Genomic DNA, 17,442 nt, shown 5'->3' on the forward strand with positions numbered 1-17,442 from the left:
ACAAAGCGGAGGTTAACGTAGAAACATAAAAGACGGTAAATTTCTCAGATTATCCTAACAGTACTGCATTATTTATACCCTTTTCTGTTTAGTCACAAAATTACATTAATAAACTATATATCTTCATGCGGTCTTCTTTACATTTACCGATTAATTTTCTAAAACATCTCTTTATTCCATGTCCATCTTTGTGTTTACCCGGGTATTTATTAAATTGAGCCGATTATACAAAATTTTATTAAACTTGTCACGCCACAGAAAGCGTCATGACACTCTTGGAACCTTTGTGTGGAAGGGTTGCCAGACGTAGGGTCTAACTCCAGCATTCCATCTCTCTCTCTCTCTCTCTCTCTCTCTCTCTCTCTCTCTCTCTCTCTCTCTCTCTCTCTCTCTCTCTCTCTCTCTCTCGTCGCATTTTATTAGTTTCCATTGGCCAGTTAGCATATTGTCCTGTCGGTCTGGAGAAAAACAGGCCTATTTGCCGAATCCAAAAGGTCTGTAGCCGTAATTTTCACTGAGAAATGGTCGGTGACGGATTCGGCCTCCAAAGATGCCTCCAAAGCCGCGTCCAGCACCATGAACTGGTCCCCCATGACCTCCCAAACCGCCTCCAATGCTTGGGAATGATAAGAAATATATAGATTTAGCGTCGGGTTCAAAGAAAGTCTTTTAACAGTAAAAAAAAAAAAAAAAATTTAAGTTAAACTTGAAACATACATTTGTACGTAAAATGACGATTTTGTCATAAATAATTGCAACATAGTTTAAAGATTTTAAATAAGAATTCATGGTGTTAAAACTAGTGTTTATGGAAATGGAGATGTCATGGCTGCTTTTTAACGTCACAATGAATAAAAAGTAATGACTACTTATGAGATTGAGTGAGGAGGAATATCAAAATTGTTTACCAAAGGAAATGGTTAAGAAAACGGTTAAAAGATAAACTAACCTAAAGAACGGAAAAACAAAAAATGGTGGAAAACATTTATGCACATATAAATCGTTGTAACATCTGAATGAGGAAAAAACCACTGAAGTAAGTTGGTAAATGCTCGTTCCTAGAAAAGACTAAAAGGTGTATTGTACCATACTGTACAATAATAAATGAAAAAAATTTATTGGACCACCGCCAGTTGGGCTGACTGTTGTCCCTGACGCACCAAAAGTTACATTAATGTCTCCCACACAAACTAGTAACTTTTTGGCAGTCCCGTGGCCTACCTTTCATGTTAAAATGTTCGTGAAAATCCTCTCATAACTTACTTTGTAATCCAGCTAAGAAACAAACAAAGCGAATTAAGAGCTTCACCTCGGAAGCGTAACCTTACCTGCCTCCGCTGGGAGGGCCGATAAATTTGGCCCCTCCGTCGGGGTGGGCAGAGACGTAGGTGACCAGAACCATTACGACAGCCACTAAGAGAATGACCTGAGAAGCGGATAGATAATTAACATGAGGAAAATCAGATATATTTAAAACATATATACTTAAATATATATATATATGTATAAATATATACATATGTATAAATGTGCATATGTATGTATACTGTATATACGTATGTATATATATGATAATACATACGTATATTTTATATGTAATACATATACATATGCATATATACATACTGTATATATGTATATATATACATACACGTGTGTGTATATATACACATACACGTATATATATATACACAATGTATACACGTCTACTTGCCCCTTTAATAATGTGACACCAGAATCTTGTACCTTTCTTGGCTCCTTGTTTATGATTAACTGGCATAAGATGCGTAATTTGTCATGACATGAAAATAGTCATATTTTTAGCTAAAATAAAATAAAAACTTTAAAAAACTACTTTCAATTGAAGATTATCGACATTTTCATCAAAAAGTGGCAAACCGAGACACCTTTGTCAGTGAAAACGTTAAAGAACAACTTAACAACTTACGATTTGACAAATCTACGTGTACATGATACCCTTGAATGAACTTTGCATATTTCCTAGTTGAAAAGAAAGTGTTTTACTTCACTCACGTTAAAAGTTTTTGCTTTCTCACATTAAAAGTATTTGCTTATATGTGGTAGTGATATTCATCAGATATTAACTTGAAATAGTCTTGCCCACAGCCAAGCCTAAGAGCATGGATGTTAAGAAACAGTTTCGGAGAATCACGAAATTCTACGAACTCTCAGGGTGAACCGCATCCACATACATCCCCAAAACAAGCGACAGTCTCACCTGTAAACGAAGACCAGTCATGATGGAATATATATATATATATAAATATATATTTTTTTTCTCCTCTCGCTTGTGATAACTGAAGTACAGTATGGTCGATTGCCGTTCGGTAGAGTAGCTATTGTACCGACTGCGTATATTCAACTGCGCCTACCTATCTTGGAGCAGGTAGAAGCGACGTTGCCAACGAATAATATGTATGAAAGGAGACTTCGTAACAATTTTACTGAGTTTGGACATGTAGGTCAGACTAAAAACAATCCAGTTTTCGATATAAGATAAATAGGCGGGTATCTTTCTCACTTTCCCTCCGTTGGAGAAGAATTGTGCCTGATTAGGTATGACATGAACCCTAATTTCCTGGACGACGCTGTGTTTTGGATTTCTTCCTCAGACGTGAAATCAGAAGCAGAGAAGTCAGGGTGACTATCAGCAAAGTAGACATATTTACCATTAGTGTACTTAATACTTATAAAACCCCATTTCAAAACAATTGCACTGACAACTCACTACCTACAAATAACTATTGATAAACAGTAAAGAGCTGTACTTCAAGGCCACAGCCATAGAGCTTTGTCTCAGGTCGTTATTAATTTGCAGTCCACGATGTGGCATCAGCCAGGTGGGCATGCGCTGAATACGTAATTCTCCTATGGGGCGATTTGATAAACAATAACAAAGCGAAGTGAGGGGAAATTACGCATTCGAGTCGAAGGGCAAGATTACATTTAGAAGAGTGTAAATTTTTAATGCTGATAATCATGAAAAATCATTTTAATACAAGAAATTACTTACAAAAGTGGTAGCCGACTTTTACAAATGAAATGCTAATACTTTTTGCAAATCAAAGAACCTATAGAAATGACAGTTCTCTCGAAAATAAAACCTGAGAGAACTGATGGTCTCTGTTTTTGAAAATAAAACTGCTAATTGAAATGACGGCGGATTTTTTTAGACAGATTATTCAAGAGAAGTGGCAGTCCTTTTTTTTTTTTTTTTAGAAATGATAGGAAAATCATGATGAATAACTTTAATATCTGTATTATTCCATTTCCCGCACTTTCATCCTGAAAGCATTAGATTTAATTGAACAGACTGGACTCCAGTAGAGTAGGAATAAATTAGCACTTGTAAATGGCATAAACCAATCAGTAGGATGAAAAAATGTAATGCTTGAGGCAAAAGTTTAAAAGTTGTAAAATAAGGATGAAGTAATTACCACTGTTAAAGTTTTTTTTTTACTTCAGTTCGTCTTTTTATTTTTTAGTTTGTCAGACAAACTGTTGGTTAACAGTTTGTTTGAGAAAACTAGAGATTATCATTGAAACTTTCACAAGGCCAGCGTATGCCACCGAATTTAGGGCGGCAAGCCAAAATGAATTTTCTTACTGCGGTGAAGACTGCTTAAACTGCTGGAGTTAATATTGTCGGTTAAAGTCGAAAAGGAGTCGAGATTCTTCTTTGCGTCTTATAGAAAATTCTAGATAAGGATTTAACAATCATGCACCATACGTTTAATAAGTACTAAATAGTTATGCAAAACGCTTCAGTGCTGTTTAGCGTAGTAAAGATTGACCGATTCTTCTTCTTCCCAACTTAATCCTTAGTGGGGGTCGCTAATCCCAATGACCGCTTCCTGCAGTTGTTTCTTACTATATATTCAATGAACGGCTCATTTCATATTTGATTTTGGCAGATGGTTTACGGAAAGATGCCCTTCTAAACTCTAACCCTCCCTATTTATCCGAGCTTGGGAAAGACAAAAAGTATAACTAAATTACATTTTTGAACTGCAGAAAACAAACGCTGCAGACGGATTAAAAATTTATTGGAAGTGTGAAGTGAAGAGCGGCAAAGCACGTTTATCCGTCAGCGTTTGTTTTCTGGTTTTCGAAAATGTACAGTAATTTAAGCCATCTAAGAGTTTCTTTCCACCACGGCGGGCTCTGAATGGTACGAGACATGATTGTAAAAAATGTCTTTATGCCACCAGGAGCTTGGATGCAACTGCTAAATATATTTTACTCAATATTCTTGAATTGAAAGAAAAAATATGTAAACAAAGCCTTCAACTTTCGAAATAATCTAATTATGTCATTTTCATTGCCTAAATAAGGTAATTGCCCGAAGCTATTTGAAAAAAATATATGCTTCCTAAATAGGCTATTTGTTTATTTTGGGTGTCAGATTACCGGGTGTTAAGAAAACCGGATTTCAGTTTACCGGGAGTGATATCACCGGGGTCAAAGCTCTGGGAGTCAAAGTACCTAGAACCGTTCTTTGCCTCTTCTTGATTTTTCCACCGTCCTGACTCGAACCGGCAGGACTCCGCTTGAGCAAGGTGTTTTCCTCATTCTTTGACATTCTTAATTCGTAATTCTGCTTAGAGGAGTTTTAATTGTTTATAATCTTACTCTTACGTTTCACGTTTCCTTTTTAAACGTGTTTTGTATTAATGTAATATTTATTTTCTGCTTTTAGCCTGGAGATGGAACTTCGTCTCGAAATGTCGCTAGTGAATAAAGAAAACATGTAATGTGCCATGCCCTTCCATATTCCTGTGCCTATCTCACCGGGGATTAGCCCACCTATGATGAGGACTATCAGTTTTTATATTTACTTGGGACTTTGATGAAAAGCACTAGAGCTTAACAAGATTTTATTACAAAAACGACTTCACACTATAACCCGTAGAAACATATTTTCAAAGCAGTGATTTTGGACTCTTTCGCCGGAATGGCTGCTACACTTAAGACCCAGTTTCAGCGTTCCAGGCAGTTTTTGTACACATCGTCGACAATTAAACCTTATGCATTGTGGTTTTGGCATGAAGGCTTTTATTTTCCGTATCCGTAAGGCCTGTATCCGAAGTTTCCACTAAATGGTCTGTGGCCGAAGCCTCCGTGACCAAAACCTCCGTGACCGAAGCCTCCGTGACCAAAACCTCCGTGACCGAATGGTCTGTGGCCGCCGAAGCCGCCTCCAAAACCGTGACCTCCGTAACCTCCAAAACCGCCTCCAAAGCTTTGGGATAAAAAGAAACAGATGAATTGCGTAAAGCTAAAGAAACAATATGTTAGCAAGACAAATATGCAGATTGACAGAAATAGATTTAAAGTATAAACGGAACAGCAAGCCAGTATATTTATATACAAGGAAATAAACGTTATAATATATGGAAGAGCGAAAATATAACATTAAAAGCTAGAAAAATAAGAAAAAAGTAACCGAAATCAACAAACGAAAAAGTGGCCTTACCCGTGTCTGGTCCCTCCGCTAGGGAGGGCGGAGACGCAGAAGACCAGGGCCATGAGGGCCACTAGGAGAGCAATCTGACGGAGAGAGAAAGTTTGGTTACATTAAAAGGTAATTCTATCATTTTCATTATCAGGTAGAAGTTACTACATATACAGTATATATATATATATATATATATATATATATATATATATATATATATATATATATATATATAGTATATAGTATATATATATATATATATATATATATATATATAGTATATAATTATTTATATTTATACAGATACATAGACGGATAGATAGTTAACATTAGCACATTAGCAAATAATACCATCATTATCTTTATCAAGCAGAAGTTTATATATATATATATATATATATATATATATATATATATATATATATATATATATATATATATATATATATATATATATATATATATATATATATATATATATATATATATATATATATCCAATGCAGCACGAAGGGACGCGTGCTTGAGAATATGAAATCCACATCAGAAGGTGTCCCGGTTTTCACTCACCTTCTGACATGGATTTTATAATATATATATAATTTTCCCTTGAAGCGATGAGGTTGTCAGGAAGTCCTTTAAGGATGAGGCTGTTAATCCCACCCGCAGGCCGTTGGATGTTTAAAGGGCTCTTGTGCTAACCGGTGTCTGGCAATTCTTGGTTTTATAGTTATGAGTATGTTTTAACCTTCCGTATTTCTCACATATAAAGGAGGCAAGTTGAGTATAAGCGATCGCGGTAATGTTGTTGACCAGTGACACGAGGGAGTACTTTCTAATGTTTACGAGTGGAACTAACTGTCAGTTGTCGTAGGGTCGTATGCAAATTTAGGAGGAGAAACAATATAATAGAATAGAATATATAAAAATTTTACGGAACCTTCGTTTGCAAGTAATTTGATAATTTCATCCCAAACAACTAGCCAATCTCACCTGTGAACGAAGACCGATCATGATGAAGTACTTTGGTTTCTCGAGATTTCTTCTTCTTCCTTTGGTGAGAGTTGAGGTCTGGTTCCCATCCGGACTCGGAGGAGCTTTTATACAGCAACAACCGGCCAGCCGCACCTACCTTGTTTAGATTGTGCACGAAGAGGCGACGTTGCCAACGACCTTATATTATTTGCAAGTAAAAGTTTCTGATGAATCTTTCCTACTTTACTCGTTGCTTCGAAAGCAGGTTTGTTTATGGAGGACTTCGTGTGGGATTTGGGGATTATGTCTGTTTACTGAAGAAAAATAACGCCTTTTCACATAACGTTTTATAATTAACGAAGACAAAAAGCTCAACAGCAACAGGGTATCGTGCATTTGTGAAAGTAAAACCAGGGAGTACTTTGAGCAGGGAATACCCATGATGCTCTCTCTCTCTCTCTCTCTCTCTCTCTCTCTCTCTCTCTCTCTCTCTCTCTCTCTCTGTGCGAGAAGCCCAGGTTCGGGTTGACTATGGAATGCTTGACGTAACGTATTTTAAGGGGATTTTTTCACAAATGGTTAATTCGTTAAATTATTTATATTGATTTGCTCGTCAGGCTAAAAATTATGGCTTTCCCAAAAACAAATATCAAGACTAGTAACTATGGTAACCATGAGCATAGCTGTGTTATGTGTGTTGAACGGAACTGCAGAACAATTGTTTTACTCGTATGGTAATCAGAATATTAGCCAAGAAGTTTTCCACAGAGAGAGAGTAAAGTGAAGAAAATTATGTAAATTTTCGTTTTATTGCTGTTTTTCTTTTCACTCTGAATTTTTATATGGACAAAATTATTGTAATTTTTGGTGCTGCATCCTTGCTTTCTCTTGTTGTCAGCTACTCTCATTCTCTTTGCCAGTCTTATAACCGTTTCCTGTTCCTTCATTCATCATATCAAGTGATTTTCTCCGAAGTTTGTCAGTGGTTGAATTTCTCTCTCTCTCTCATAAGTATGTTTGTAGTGGCAGCAATACCCAAACTGAATGGTAATGGAAGAGTAACACCCTCCTTAAGTTCAAGTCAAGTTCAAGTTGAGTTCAAGGTCACAGTTGGTTGTCTGAATCAAGTCGTAATTAATGTTTACAATATGACGTAAAATTCTCAAAGGTAAAATGAATTAGATATGAAGTTTATCTTGTGTATGGTGAGTCAAGCAAAGATTAAGTAGGTACCCAGTAATAATGATTTTACTTAGTGTTATTCGTAGAATATGCATGTCTTATTTCCTTATGCTTTTCTTATGAAAATCCCAAACAACAAAAAATAAAACAGGTACTTTTGGAATCAAGGGGTCAGGTATCATAAAACAGAGAGCTGTAAAAATACAGTTAAAAAGTTTTAATTAAACTTAGGAATTTTTTAATTTCGAAAATGTTAAAAAGAAGGACAGCAACATAGTCAGCCTGTACATTTATTAATTTTCCTCATTATAGCCTAATTGACAGGTCTGTTATGCAATTATGAGTAGGCTGATGAGTAGGCAACATATTATTCCGTGAAATCAGGAAATTCTTAAAATCACCGGCTTAGGCATTCACGACACAAAAGGTGTATTATTTTTAGTATGATCATCAACATGCCCTTTGAAAGTCATTAGATATAAGTATGAAACAAAGTAGGAGAGTATTTAGCACAACAATTGCTGCAGTGTCTGTGACGTGTTTATTATTCCATGAGACAAGAGGACGTGAGTCTTTAACAGGTTCAGATTCTCTAATTATCGTCGAGGCTTGTTTTTGTACCGCCTGCTCCTTGGTTTGACATTTGGTGTTCGTGTGCACTTTCTCCGTATTCTTAACTGCGTAGCGAAGTATTCTATTAACTTTCTTTTTCACATTTTACTTGTGCATTTGTGTACGTTACGATACCCGATTTTAAGCATCAGTTATTGAAATGTTTTATGATATTACTGGATTCCACAAAAATGGAAGCAATTTTTACAAATCAATCAGGATTTTTAGCCACATCCCGGTCCATTATTCTCTGGATTGTTTTTGCAAGCACAACAATGAAGAATTAAAAGTCAGTTCATTATACATTATGAAGGTATTCTCTATTATTATGCCGTCTCCCATGCAGATGTTGGCTACGGAATAAAAAAGGCAACAACGATCGCTGCCACACTCATACTTTAGCAGCAGAAAACTTTCATAACATTACCTTATTCATAAACTTCATAAACATATACAGAGGGCATATCAGCAGCACATCAAGTCCCCAACACTCTCTCTCTCTCTCTCTCTCTCTCTCTCTCTCTCTCTCTCTCTCTCTCTCTCTCTCTTCACCTGTCACTTTTATTGCAGACACACTAGTGCTTGCTTGATATAATGCTACTTCCTTTTCCTTTCCAATACTTGTTTTTCTCCGTTTATCCAGGGATTTCACGGTCTCCCCTTTCCGGCTCCGTGCTAACGCTTCCGTCCTATAATTTTTTCATTAAACTATCGATTTTCATTCTTTCCACATGACCAAACCACCTTGAAACCAATTTTATTACTTAACGAACGTATTTCCACATTTCTCACCAATTTGTAACATCATATTCCGCATATACAATTCAACCAGTTCTTCCCGACATCGTCAGCCATTTTCCTTCATTAGCATTCACAATCAGCATTTCACCTTCATAACGTATTAAAGGTTCGAAATCGCTTTCTCACTCAGTATACAATTTCGGATAGGGGGCGACATATGAGCCAACGTGTGGCGAGAGAATCTTTGTTTAACTTTTGTAATATTTCAGTAAACAGTTACAAACTATTCGTCCTTCATATTTACATAGAACACTCTTATATTTTACAACGTCTTTCTCTTAAAGTTTTCATATGCTGCGATCTCAGTTTCTAGAGGAGTCAGTTTTATGTGCCGCACAACACACCGTGCTCTTTTGAGAATCAGTAAATAAGATAATATAATTTTTCTCCTTCTACAAACTTAGCTCATGTTTGTCTGTCTTCCTAGAAATTTCTTCTTAGCTTTCAACGCCCTTAAAAAACAAAACTTAATTTGCACATTTTCATTGTTTATTACGTCAAGTGAAGCGCAAATTTTTGTTTATCAATTGCTGTTTTAACATAGTTAATATTTTCCGATTAATTCTTAAAACGAGTTTTACTTCTTTACGTTATGTCAGGTTTTATATTCACTTAGGGATTTAATGAAAAATACGAAGATTTACAATCAAGATTTTATTAGAAAAATTTCCAAAAGACTGATTTTGGAATTTTTCCCCTGATTGCTTCCAGACGTTAGATCCAATTCCAGCATTCCAGGTCTCGTTTTCTTCCTCTGGATTTTCTTTGTTTCGTCGACCAATAAACCTTTTGCGTTATCGGTTTGGAGGGAAGGCTTCTATCTTCCGAATCCGTAAGGCCTGTGTCCAAAGCCTCCAAAGCCTCCTCCAAATGGCCTGTGACCGAAACCTCCGTGACCGAAACCTCCGTGACCGAAACCACCACCAAATGGTCTGTGGCCGAAGCCGCCTCCAAAACCGTGACCTCCGAAACCACCTCCAAAACCTCCAAACCCGCCTCCAAAGCTTTGGGATAATAAGAAATTGATAAACTTAGCAATGCGGAAAATATTTCATCCGTAAAACAAACAATAAATTAGCGAATATGCACATTGACAAAAATAGATAAGGCTAAGTGGACCAGCAAATCAAAATATTTGTGCACGTGAGAATAATTTTAATACCTTATGAAAGCGAGAGAAAATAAAACTGAAAACAAAATAATAATAAAATGCCAGCCAAATAAAATTTAACAAATGTTGTAATACAATGAAACAGCAGCAACAACCGAAAAGTGGCCTTACCCATGTCTGGTCCCCGCATCAGGGTCGGCGGAGACGTAGAAGACCAGGGCCATGAGGGCCACTAGGAGAGCAACCTGACGGAGATAAAAAGTTTGGTTACATAATAAGATAATGGTACCATTTTCATATTCCGCAGCATGTAAAAAACATGTAAAAAAAAAAAAAAAATATATATATATATATATATATATATATATATATATATATATATATATATATATATATATATATATATATATATAATTTCAAACATTAGAAAAGTATCGATTTTTGGAATACGGGTTTTAATCATAACAGAAGATTTGAGGTCATCCTAACGCGGCTTAGGATTGGCCATACCCACTTCACCCATAGCTATATTTTAGAGGGAGCCAGTGCCCCAGTTTGTGTTCACTGTGGCGGTCAGCTATCCGTCGAACACCTGCTGGTGCGCTGTCCTTAATGTAATCGCCTTAGGGCAAAGTACTTACTAACTGGGAAGGCTATTTTAGAAATTTTAAATGATCACGTTGGGGTAGATAACCTTATGGGTTATCTGAAAGAATCTGGTTATTTTAATGAGATGTGATCTTAGTATATTTAATAAAGATTTTAGTCATATTTTATATACTAAGTACTATATATATTTTAAATATAAAAGTTTAATAGATATTTATTTTTGTTGGTTTTATCTAATATCATTCTTCATTTTTCACGTTCATATTTTAACACTGAATTTTACTAGTATGTCATCATTCACCTGTTCATTATCAATCATATAATTAATTTATATATTTCACCTTCATTACGACGCTGAATAATCCTGATGGGTTCCGGCGCTTGGGCTTCAAGACCTAAATTTCATAATCAATCAATCAATAGCACAAACTCATACTCACATACACACATATATATATATATGTATGTATGTATGTACTGTATGTATTATCCAGATAAATCGCAATATGATACACTGAAGGTGCAAGTCCATGCAACTGGTCACCAAGGTCATTCACAAACTGCTTTTAATTTCCTCACTAGTTTTTGACGTTTTAAACTGAAAAGATGAAAACCAACGAACACCGTTGTTCTTAGGTACGTGAGATAATTCATCATTATAACAGCTGATAATTTAACGATTTTTTGCTCTTAGTAAATGTTATATGTGTCTTGAAGGGAAATGAGATTATTTCATATATGTAACCGATTTTAAGTCTCTCCGTTACGTATGTGACTACGTAGTAATGTTCACGGTAATACAAACTAAATAGAGATAGTCTTACTGTTATTTACAGATATAGGAACCAAAAACATATATAAAAAACCTCGCACACAAAACCAAGACATTCAGGTGTAAACGTCTTCGTTATGACGACAAACTCACCTGTGCGCGGAGACCGATCATATTGGAGTGTTTTGTTTCCTCGAGATTTCTTCTTCCTCCTCTTGTGATTGCGAAATTCTGGTCCGGCGCTGGACTCGGAGGAGCTTTTATAGGGACAGCTTCCTTCCCGCCGCACCTTATCTGTTTGAGAAGCTACGTTGCCAGCTAACTTATTTGCAAGTCAATGTTTTGTACATTCTTTCCTAGTACAGGTATACGTATAGGTCTAAAACCAGAAATGTTTATGCAAGATTTGCTTTCGAATTTGATGAATCTATCTGTTTAAGTAAGGAGGAGGATATAATGAGTTGAAATGTTGCGTTTTATGGTTATAACGACAATTATCGCGAAGGATAACGTGACTAAGAAAGTAAAACCCGGGAACATTCTGGATGGAGGGAATTCCCATGGGCATACTCGACGGATCGAAAAGTGTCTCCTGTTCCTTCGATAATTATGATTATCCATTGATGTCCTCTGAGGCGTCTTGAAGTTTTTTTTTTTTCCGTCTCCTCTCCTCAGCAGTTGGTAACAAAGATGAACACAACGAATTGTAATTGAAGAGAAACAGACAACGAGAGTAAAGTTCAAGGTCCCAGACAGTTGACCTTATCCCGTTCGTAATAATGTAAAATTTGACGCGGAATTCTCAAAGGTAAAAAGGACCAAATCGATATGTCTGAATTGCATTTAGCGTGGAGGGAAATAAATCAGAATAATGACTTAGCCAGTAATAATTGATGTAATTATGTGAGGGTGAGTCTTGTCTTATTCACTGGCGTCTTTTATGAGCATCCCGTGGTCAACAGAATTGGAAATGCATTTAAAATGGAAGTATTGAGTATCTAACAGTTGAAAATGGTATAGATACATTACATGGTTCATACTAAAATTCTGGAATACTTTTACCGTAAATATAATGATTACAGTCTCTTTTCAAATAAAATTGCCAGAAGAATATCAGTGCCTTTGTGTAAATAGAAGGGAATGGTTGATGAAGAGCGTAATAGCAATCATAATTTAATACTGTTTTATTCCATGAAGCCTGCAACCTCCTGAAATCACTGGCCTCATCATCTTGGCACAAAGCCCATGGGAGGATATCGCCGTCAGTGTACCTCACGTGGTACACTGTGGGCATTGCTAGAGGGTGTCTGAAGCGTCCCTTCGACCTAGCTGCACGCAGTTTTTAGCCTTTTACTTTACATCCACTTCCCCTTACTTTCTTCAGTTTAGCTGTCGAACATTCCGTAACTGTTACTTTTTGGTGCAACTTCGGGGTTTTCTCCACGTTCCACCTTTAGATCCTCGTACTCTGGATCTCTTCATCTTGCTGTCCAACCTCTCCTACTTACTTTTTTCACTATCTTAAACGTTGAATGGCCTAAAGTGCCCCAGTTGTTGGCGTGGCAGCCAAGAAACCGTGAATCTTGGTACAAAGCACGTAAAAGTATTTGAAGCCATGTTTCCACTAAGATAAACAAAATGTCTGCGACAGTCATCAGATGCATGTGGATGAAACAAGCTAAAAGATAAATTTAGGACAACAATTGCCACAATTTCTGGATAGATGTCAGTGAAGAGATGTAAGAAACGAAGACTCTCAGCATCCATGAATGAAGAGAGTACATGCAGGATAAAGATGAACGGTGATTTGTGTGAAGGAGCGTTCTACATAATGAAGATGAGCTTGCTTATTAGTAGCTGTATGAAATGGCTGGTACTCTCGAAGTTTTCTGCCGAAGGTATCCATCCACGAATCAGAACTAGAAGTGTGAATGCAGCAATGATCATTCCCTCGCCTTTTTTTTTCTGGAGCTAAATATATATATATATATATATATATATATATATATATATATATATATATATATATATATATATATATATATATATATATATATATATCGTATATATATATATATATATATATTATATATATATATATATATATATATATATATATATATATATATATATATATATATAAGTGTGGAATGATGAGCAAATGAGCACGTGTTTCACAGAAATAAATCTGACTCACATCAGGGGAACGAACCTCAGTCTCCCGAGTGACTAGGCAAGGAAGTACCGACTGACCTACCAAGGTCATAGAAGGAAGTTGGAACCTAAGTACTCCGTACCTGAGGTTTTTCCAGGGCAGGTTTCTGAAGCCTAACATACCAGCAAATTATACCAAATTTCTCGACCCATCAGCGAATCAGACATTCGAATAACCCCTTCATGTTTCACGTTAGAGAGATAATTCGAATGAAATAGTACCGGCTGACTCACCGACGGGTCAGGAAGATGGGCATAATTTGCCGGCATGTGAGGCTTCAGAGGCTTACCCAGGTATATCTTTAGATAAGAAGTACTTAGGTTCTAACTTCTTTTATGACCTTGGTATTGGTAGGTCATTCAATACCGCCTTGGCAAGTCACTCTGGAGACCGAGGTTAGTTCCTGATGTGAGTAAACTTATATACAGTATATATATATATATATATATATATATATATATATATATATATATATATATATATACATATATATATATAAATATGTGTGTGTGTGTGTGTGTGTGTGTGTGAGAAAGTGAAAGTGAAAGGGCCCACCAGATCCTGTGTCGACTACTCAGGGTTACGTTTCAATAGACATGGCTCGAAGGGTCCAGGAATTTCCGTAAATATGAGTGACTTTGCCCATGGCAAAAACAGGAGTTGGCAATGCTCTTTTATTCAAGAGTGGTTGTCTGCACATTGGGAAGATTATGGAATTTCCTGCTATTAATCACACTGAAAATATAAACCTCTCAGATGGTTGCTGGATGAATTAGTATTCTGACCTGTCCTTCAGCAAGTGTTTGTACAGACCGGGCCTAACGAGTGGACATCCCAGGGGCAAAGTAATGAGTTTAACGGAAGGGCAGCTTCATTCCTCCCGTCACAGGGCAAGGAGTTCTCTTGGTTTAGATCCAAAACTTTTGTATTCAGCCTTTTCATTTTCTTATCACCGACTGGTGTTAAAAGGAATGCACTTGTTGTTTGTTCAAGAAAACTAGAATGAAGCAGAGTCTTTCTTGTGAAGCTGTTAAAACTGACACTTTCCACGGTTCATACGTTAAGAACTCCAAGTAAGGGGGTAGTGCCATCAGTGCGCCTCATGTGGAGCACTATAGGCGTTACTAAAGGTTCTTTGCAGCGTCCCTCTTTCATTGCTTTTACTGTACCTCCGTTCATATTATCGTTCTCCCACCTTACTTTCCACCCTCTCCTAACTGTTGTTTCAAAGTGCACCTGCGAGGTTTTCCTCCTTTTATACCTTTCAAACCTTTTTACTCTTAATTTCGCTATCAGCGCTGAATGAACTCATAGGCCCCAGCGGTTGGCCGTTGACCCAAATTTTATATGCCGTCTCCAATATGTTAAGAACTACAGTTCTAGGGAAATCATGTTATTGTACTCACTAAACCTCTCCTTCCCGTATGTCGAATGAACTCAAAAAGGGAATATGATGTTTCCCTTGTACACGTTTAGTTTGGGTTCATCTGTCTACCTGGGAATTTCTGCTTAGTTGTCAACAAACTCTACTTTGTATAAATTAGTTTTATATAAAAACACGTAACGTGCAGATTTATTATCTGTTTTATTTTAACTTAATATTTATCGATCATTTCCTAAAAGAAGAATTTCTTCATAGCTCACTGCAGGTTTTATATTCACTTAGGAATTTAATAACATACAAAAATTTACCAATAAGTGTTTACTAAAAAAATAGTTTTACACTGTAAGACCACATTCCAGAAGTTGGTTTTGGATTCAATTCCAGTATTCCAGGTCTCGTTTTCTGCTTTCCATTTTGTTTGTTTCGTTGACCAAAAAACCTTTTGCATTGTGGGTTTGGAGGGAAGGCTTCTATCTTCCGTATCCGTAAGGCCTGTGTCCAAAGCCTCCAATGCCTCCAAAGCCTCCACCAAATGGTCTGTGACCGAAACCACCACCGAATGGTCTGTGGCCGAAGCCGCCTCCGAAACCGTGACCTCCGAAACCACCTCCAAAACCTCCAAGACCTCCAAAACCGCCTCCAAAGCTTTTGGGTGAAAAGAATTGGATAAACTTAGTAAAGGGAAAGATATTTCATCCGTTTAAGAAACAATAAACATAGTAGCAAATACACTGAAGGTATGGAAATGGACAAAATCGATAAAAAAAAGTTAGGTGGGCCAGCAAATCAGTATATTTGTTTAAATGAAAATAAATGTAGGGACATATGAATGAGAAAAATAATACTGAATATATCTAGACAAATAATAATAAAAATTCAGAACAGTGAAATATGAATGAATATTGTAATACACATAACTCAAAAACAACAACCGAAAATTGGCCTTACCCGTGTCTGGCCCCTCCATCAGGGTGGGCGGAGACGCAGAAGACCAGGGCCATGAGGGCCACTAGGAGAACAACCTGATGGAGAAAGAAAGTTTTGTCACATTAAGAGATAATGGTACCATTTCCACGATCAGCAACAAGTAAAATAAATATGTATATAATTTCATGCAAACACACTTAGACACGCACACACACATATATATAATTTATATATATATATATGTATATATATATATATATATATATATATATATATATATATATATATATATTTATTTATATATGTATGTATTATCCTCGACTCTCCAACCAGACCGAAAGATAAGACAATGCATCGAAGGTGTAGGTGCAAGCGACTGGTCTCCCACTTTAAGGAATGTCTATCACCGACGTCATTCACAAGCTACTTTTAATCTACTCCCTGGCTTTCTACGTTTTCTACCAAAAAGATTAAAGCCGAGAAACACTTTTGTTCCAGGTACGGGAAATATTTCATCATTTTAACAGCTTATAACTTAATTATTCCCTCCACTTAGTTTATGTTATAAATGTTTCTAAAAGGGAAAGGAGACCACTTCATTTTTGGTAGCCGTTTCAAAGTCTCTCCGTTACGTAAATGACTGGGTAGTAATCTTCACGGCAACATAAACTAAATAGAGATAATCTCACTCTTGTATACAGATATAGGAACCAAAAGCATACATAAAAAACTCGCATACAAACTCAAGACATTCAGGTGTAAACGTCTTCATAATGACGAAAAACTCACCTGTGCGCGGAGACCGATCATACTGGAGTGTTTTGTTTCCTCGAGATTTCTTCTTCCTCTTCTCGTGATTGTGGAAGTCTGATACTCCGCTGGACTCGGTAGGGCTTTTATAGGGACAGATTCCTTCCCGCCGCATCTTACCTGTCTGAGAAGCGACGTTGCCAACTTTCTTATTTGTTAGTAAATGTTTTGTACATTCTTTCCTAGTACAAGTATACGTATGGGTCTAGACACAGAGATGTTTATGAAAGATATACTTTCGAATTAGATGAATCTATTTGAATAAGTAAGGAGGAGGATATAATGAGTTATAATGTTGCGTTTTATGGTTATAAAGACAATTATCGCGAGTGACATTGTGACTAAGAAAGTAAAGCCCGGGAATATTCTTCATGGTGGGAATTCCGACGAAAATATTCGTCAGATCGATAACTGTTGCTTGTTTCTTCGATGTGATTATCCAGTCACGTCCTCTGAGGCTTCTTAATTTTTGTATTCTTTCCGTCTTCTCTCCTCAGCAGTTGGTAACAAAGATTTACGCAACGAGTTGTAACTGAAGAGAAACAGACAACCTGAGTAAAGTTAA

At 36.5% G+C, this 17,442-nt stretch overlaps 3 protein-coding genes across 3 annotated transcripts; all 3 read right to left on the minus strand.

Annotated features, from left to right (window-relative positions):
• Positions 1–219: 219 nt before the first annotated feature.
• Positions 220–6,616, minus strand: LOC136848708 (neuropeptide-like protein 31). Its single transcript, XM_067121224.1, has 5 exons — positions 6,473–6,616; positions 5,498–5,571; positions 2,240–5,263; positions 1,329–1,426; positions 220–616 (listed from the first exon to the last, which is right to left on the minus strand). The coding sequence occupies exons 1-3, from the start codon at positions 6,491–6,493 to the stop codon at positions 5,077–5,079; spliced, it is 282 nt and encodes a 93-aa protein (XP_066977325.1). The 5' UTR covers positions 6,494–6,616; the 3' UTR covers positions 220–616; positions 1,329–1,426; positions 2,240–5,076.
• Positions 6,617–9,687: 3,071 nt separating this feature from the next.
• Positions 9,688–11,851, minus strand: LOC136848707 (neuropeptide-like protein 33). The gene is made up of 3 exons (XM_067121223.1): positions 11,695–11,851; positions 10,332–10,405; positions 9,688–10,053 (listed from the first exon to the last, which is right to left on the minus strand). The coding sequence occupies exons 1-3, from the start codon at positions 11,713–11,715 to the stop codon at positions 9,867–9,869; spliced, it is 282 nt and encodes a 93-aa protein (XP_066977324.1). The 5' UTR covers positions 11,716–11,851; the 3' UTR covers positions 9,688–9,866.
• Positions 11,852–15,325: 3,474 nt separating this feature from the next.
• Positions 15,326–16,977, minus strand: LOC136848460 (uncharacterized). Its single transcript, XM_067120747.1, has 3 exons — positions 16,857–16,977; positions 16,089–16,162; positions 15,326–15,785 (listed from the first exon to the last, which is right to left on the minus strand). The coding sequence occupies exons 1-3, from the start codon at positions 16,875–16,877 to the stop codon at positions 15,611–15,613; spliced, it is 270 nt and encodes an 89-aa protein (XP_066976848.1). The 5' UTR covers positions 16,878–16,977; the 3' UTR covers positions 15,326–15,610.
• Between the last annotated feature and the right edge of the window lie 465 nt (positions 16,978–17,442).

Source organism: Macrobrachium rosenbergii, chromosome 19, assembly GCF_040412425.1.
Source record: "Macrobrachium rosenbergii isolate ZJJX-2024 chromosome 19, ASM4041242v1, whole genome shotgun sequence".
NCBI lineage: Eukaryota > Metazoa > Arthropoda > Malacostraca > Decapoda > Palaemonidae > Macrobrachium > Macrobrachium rosenbergii.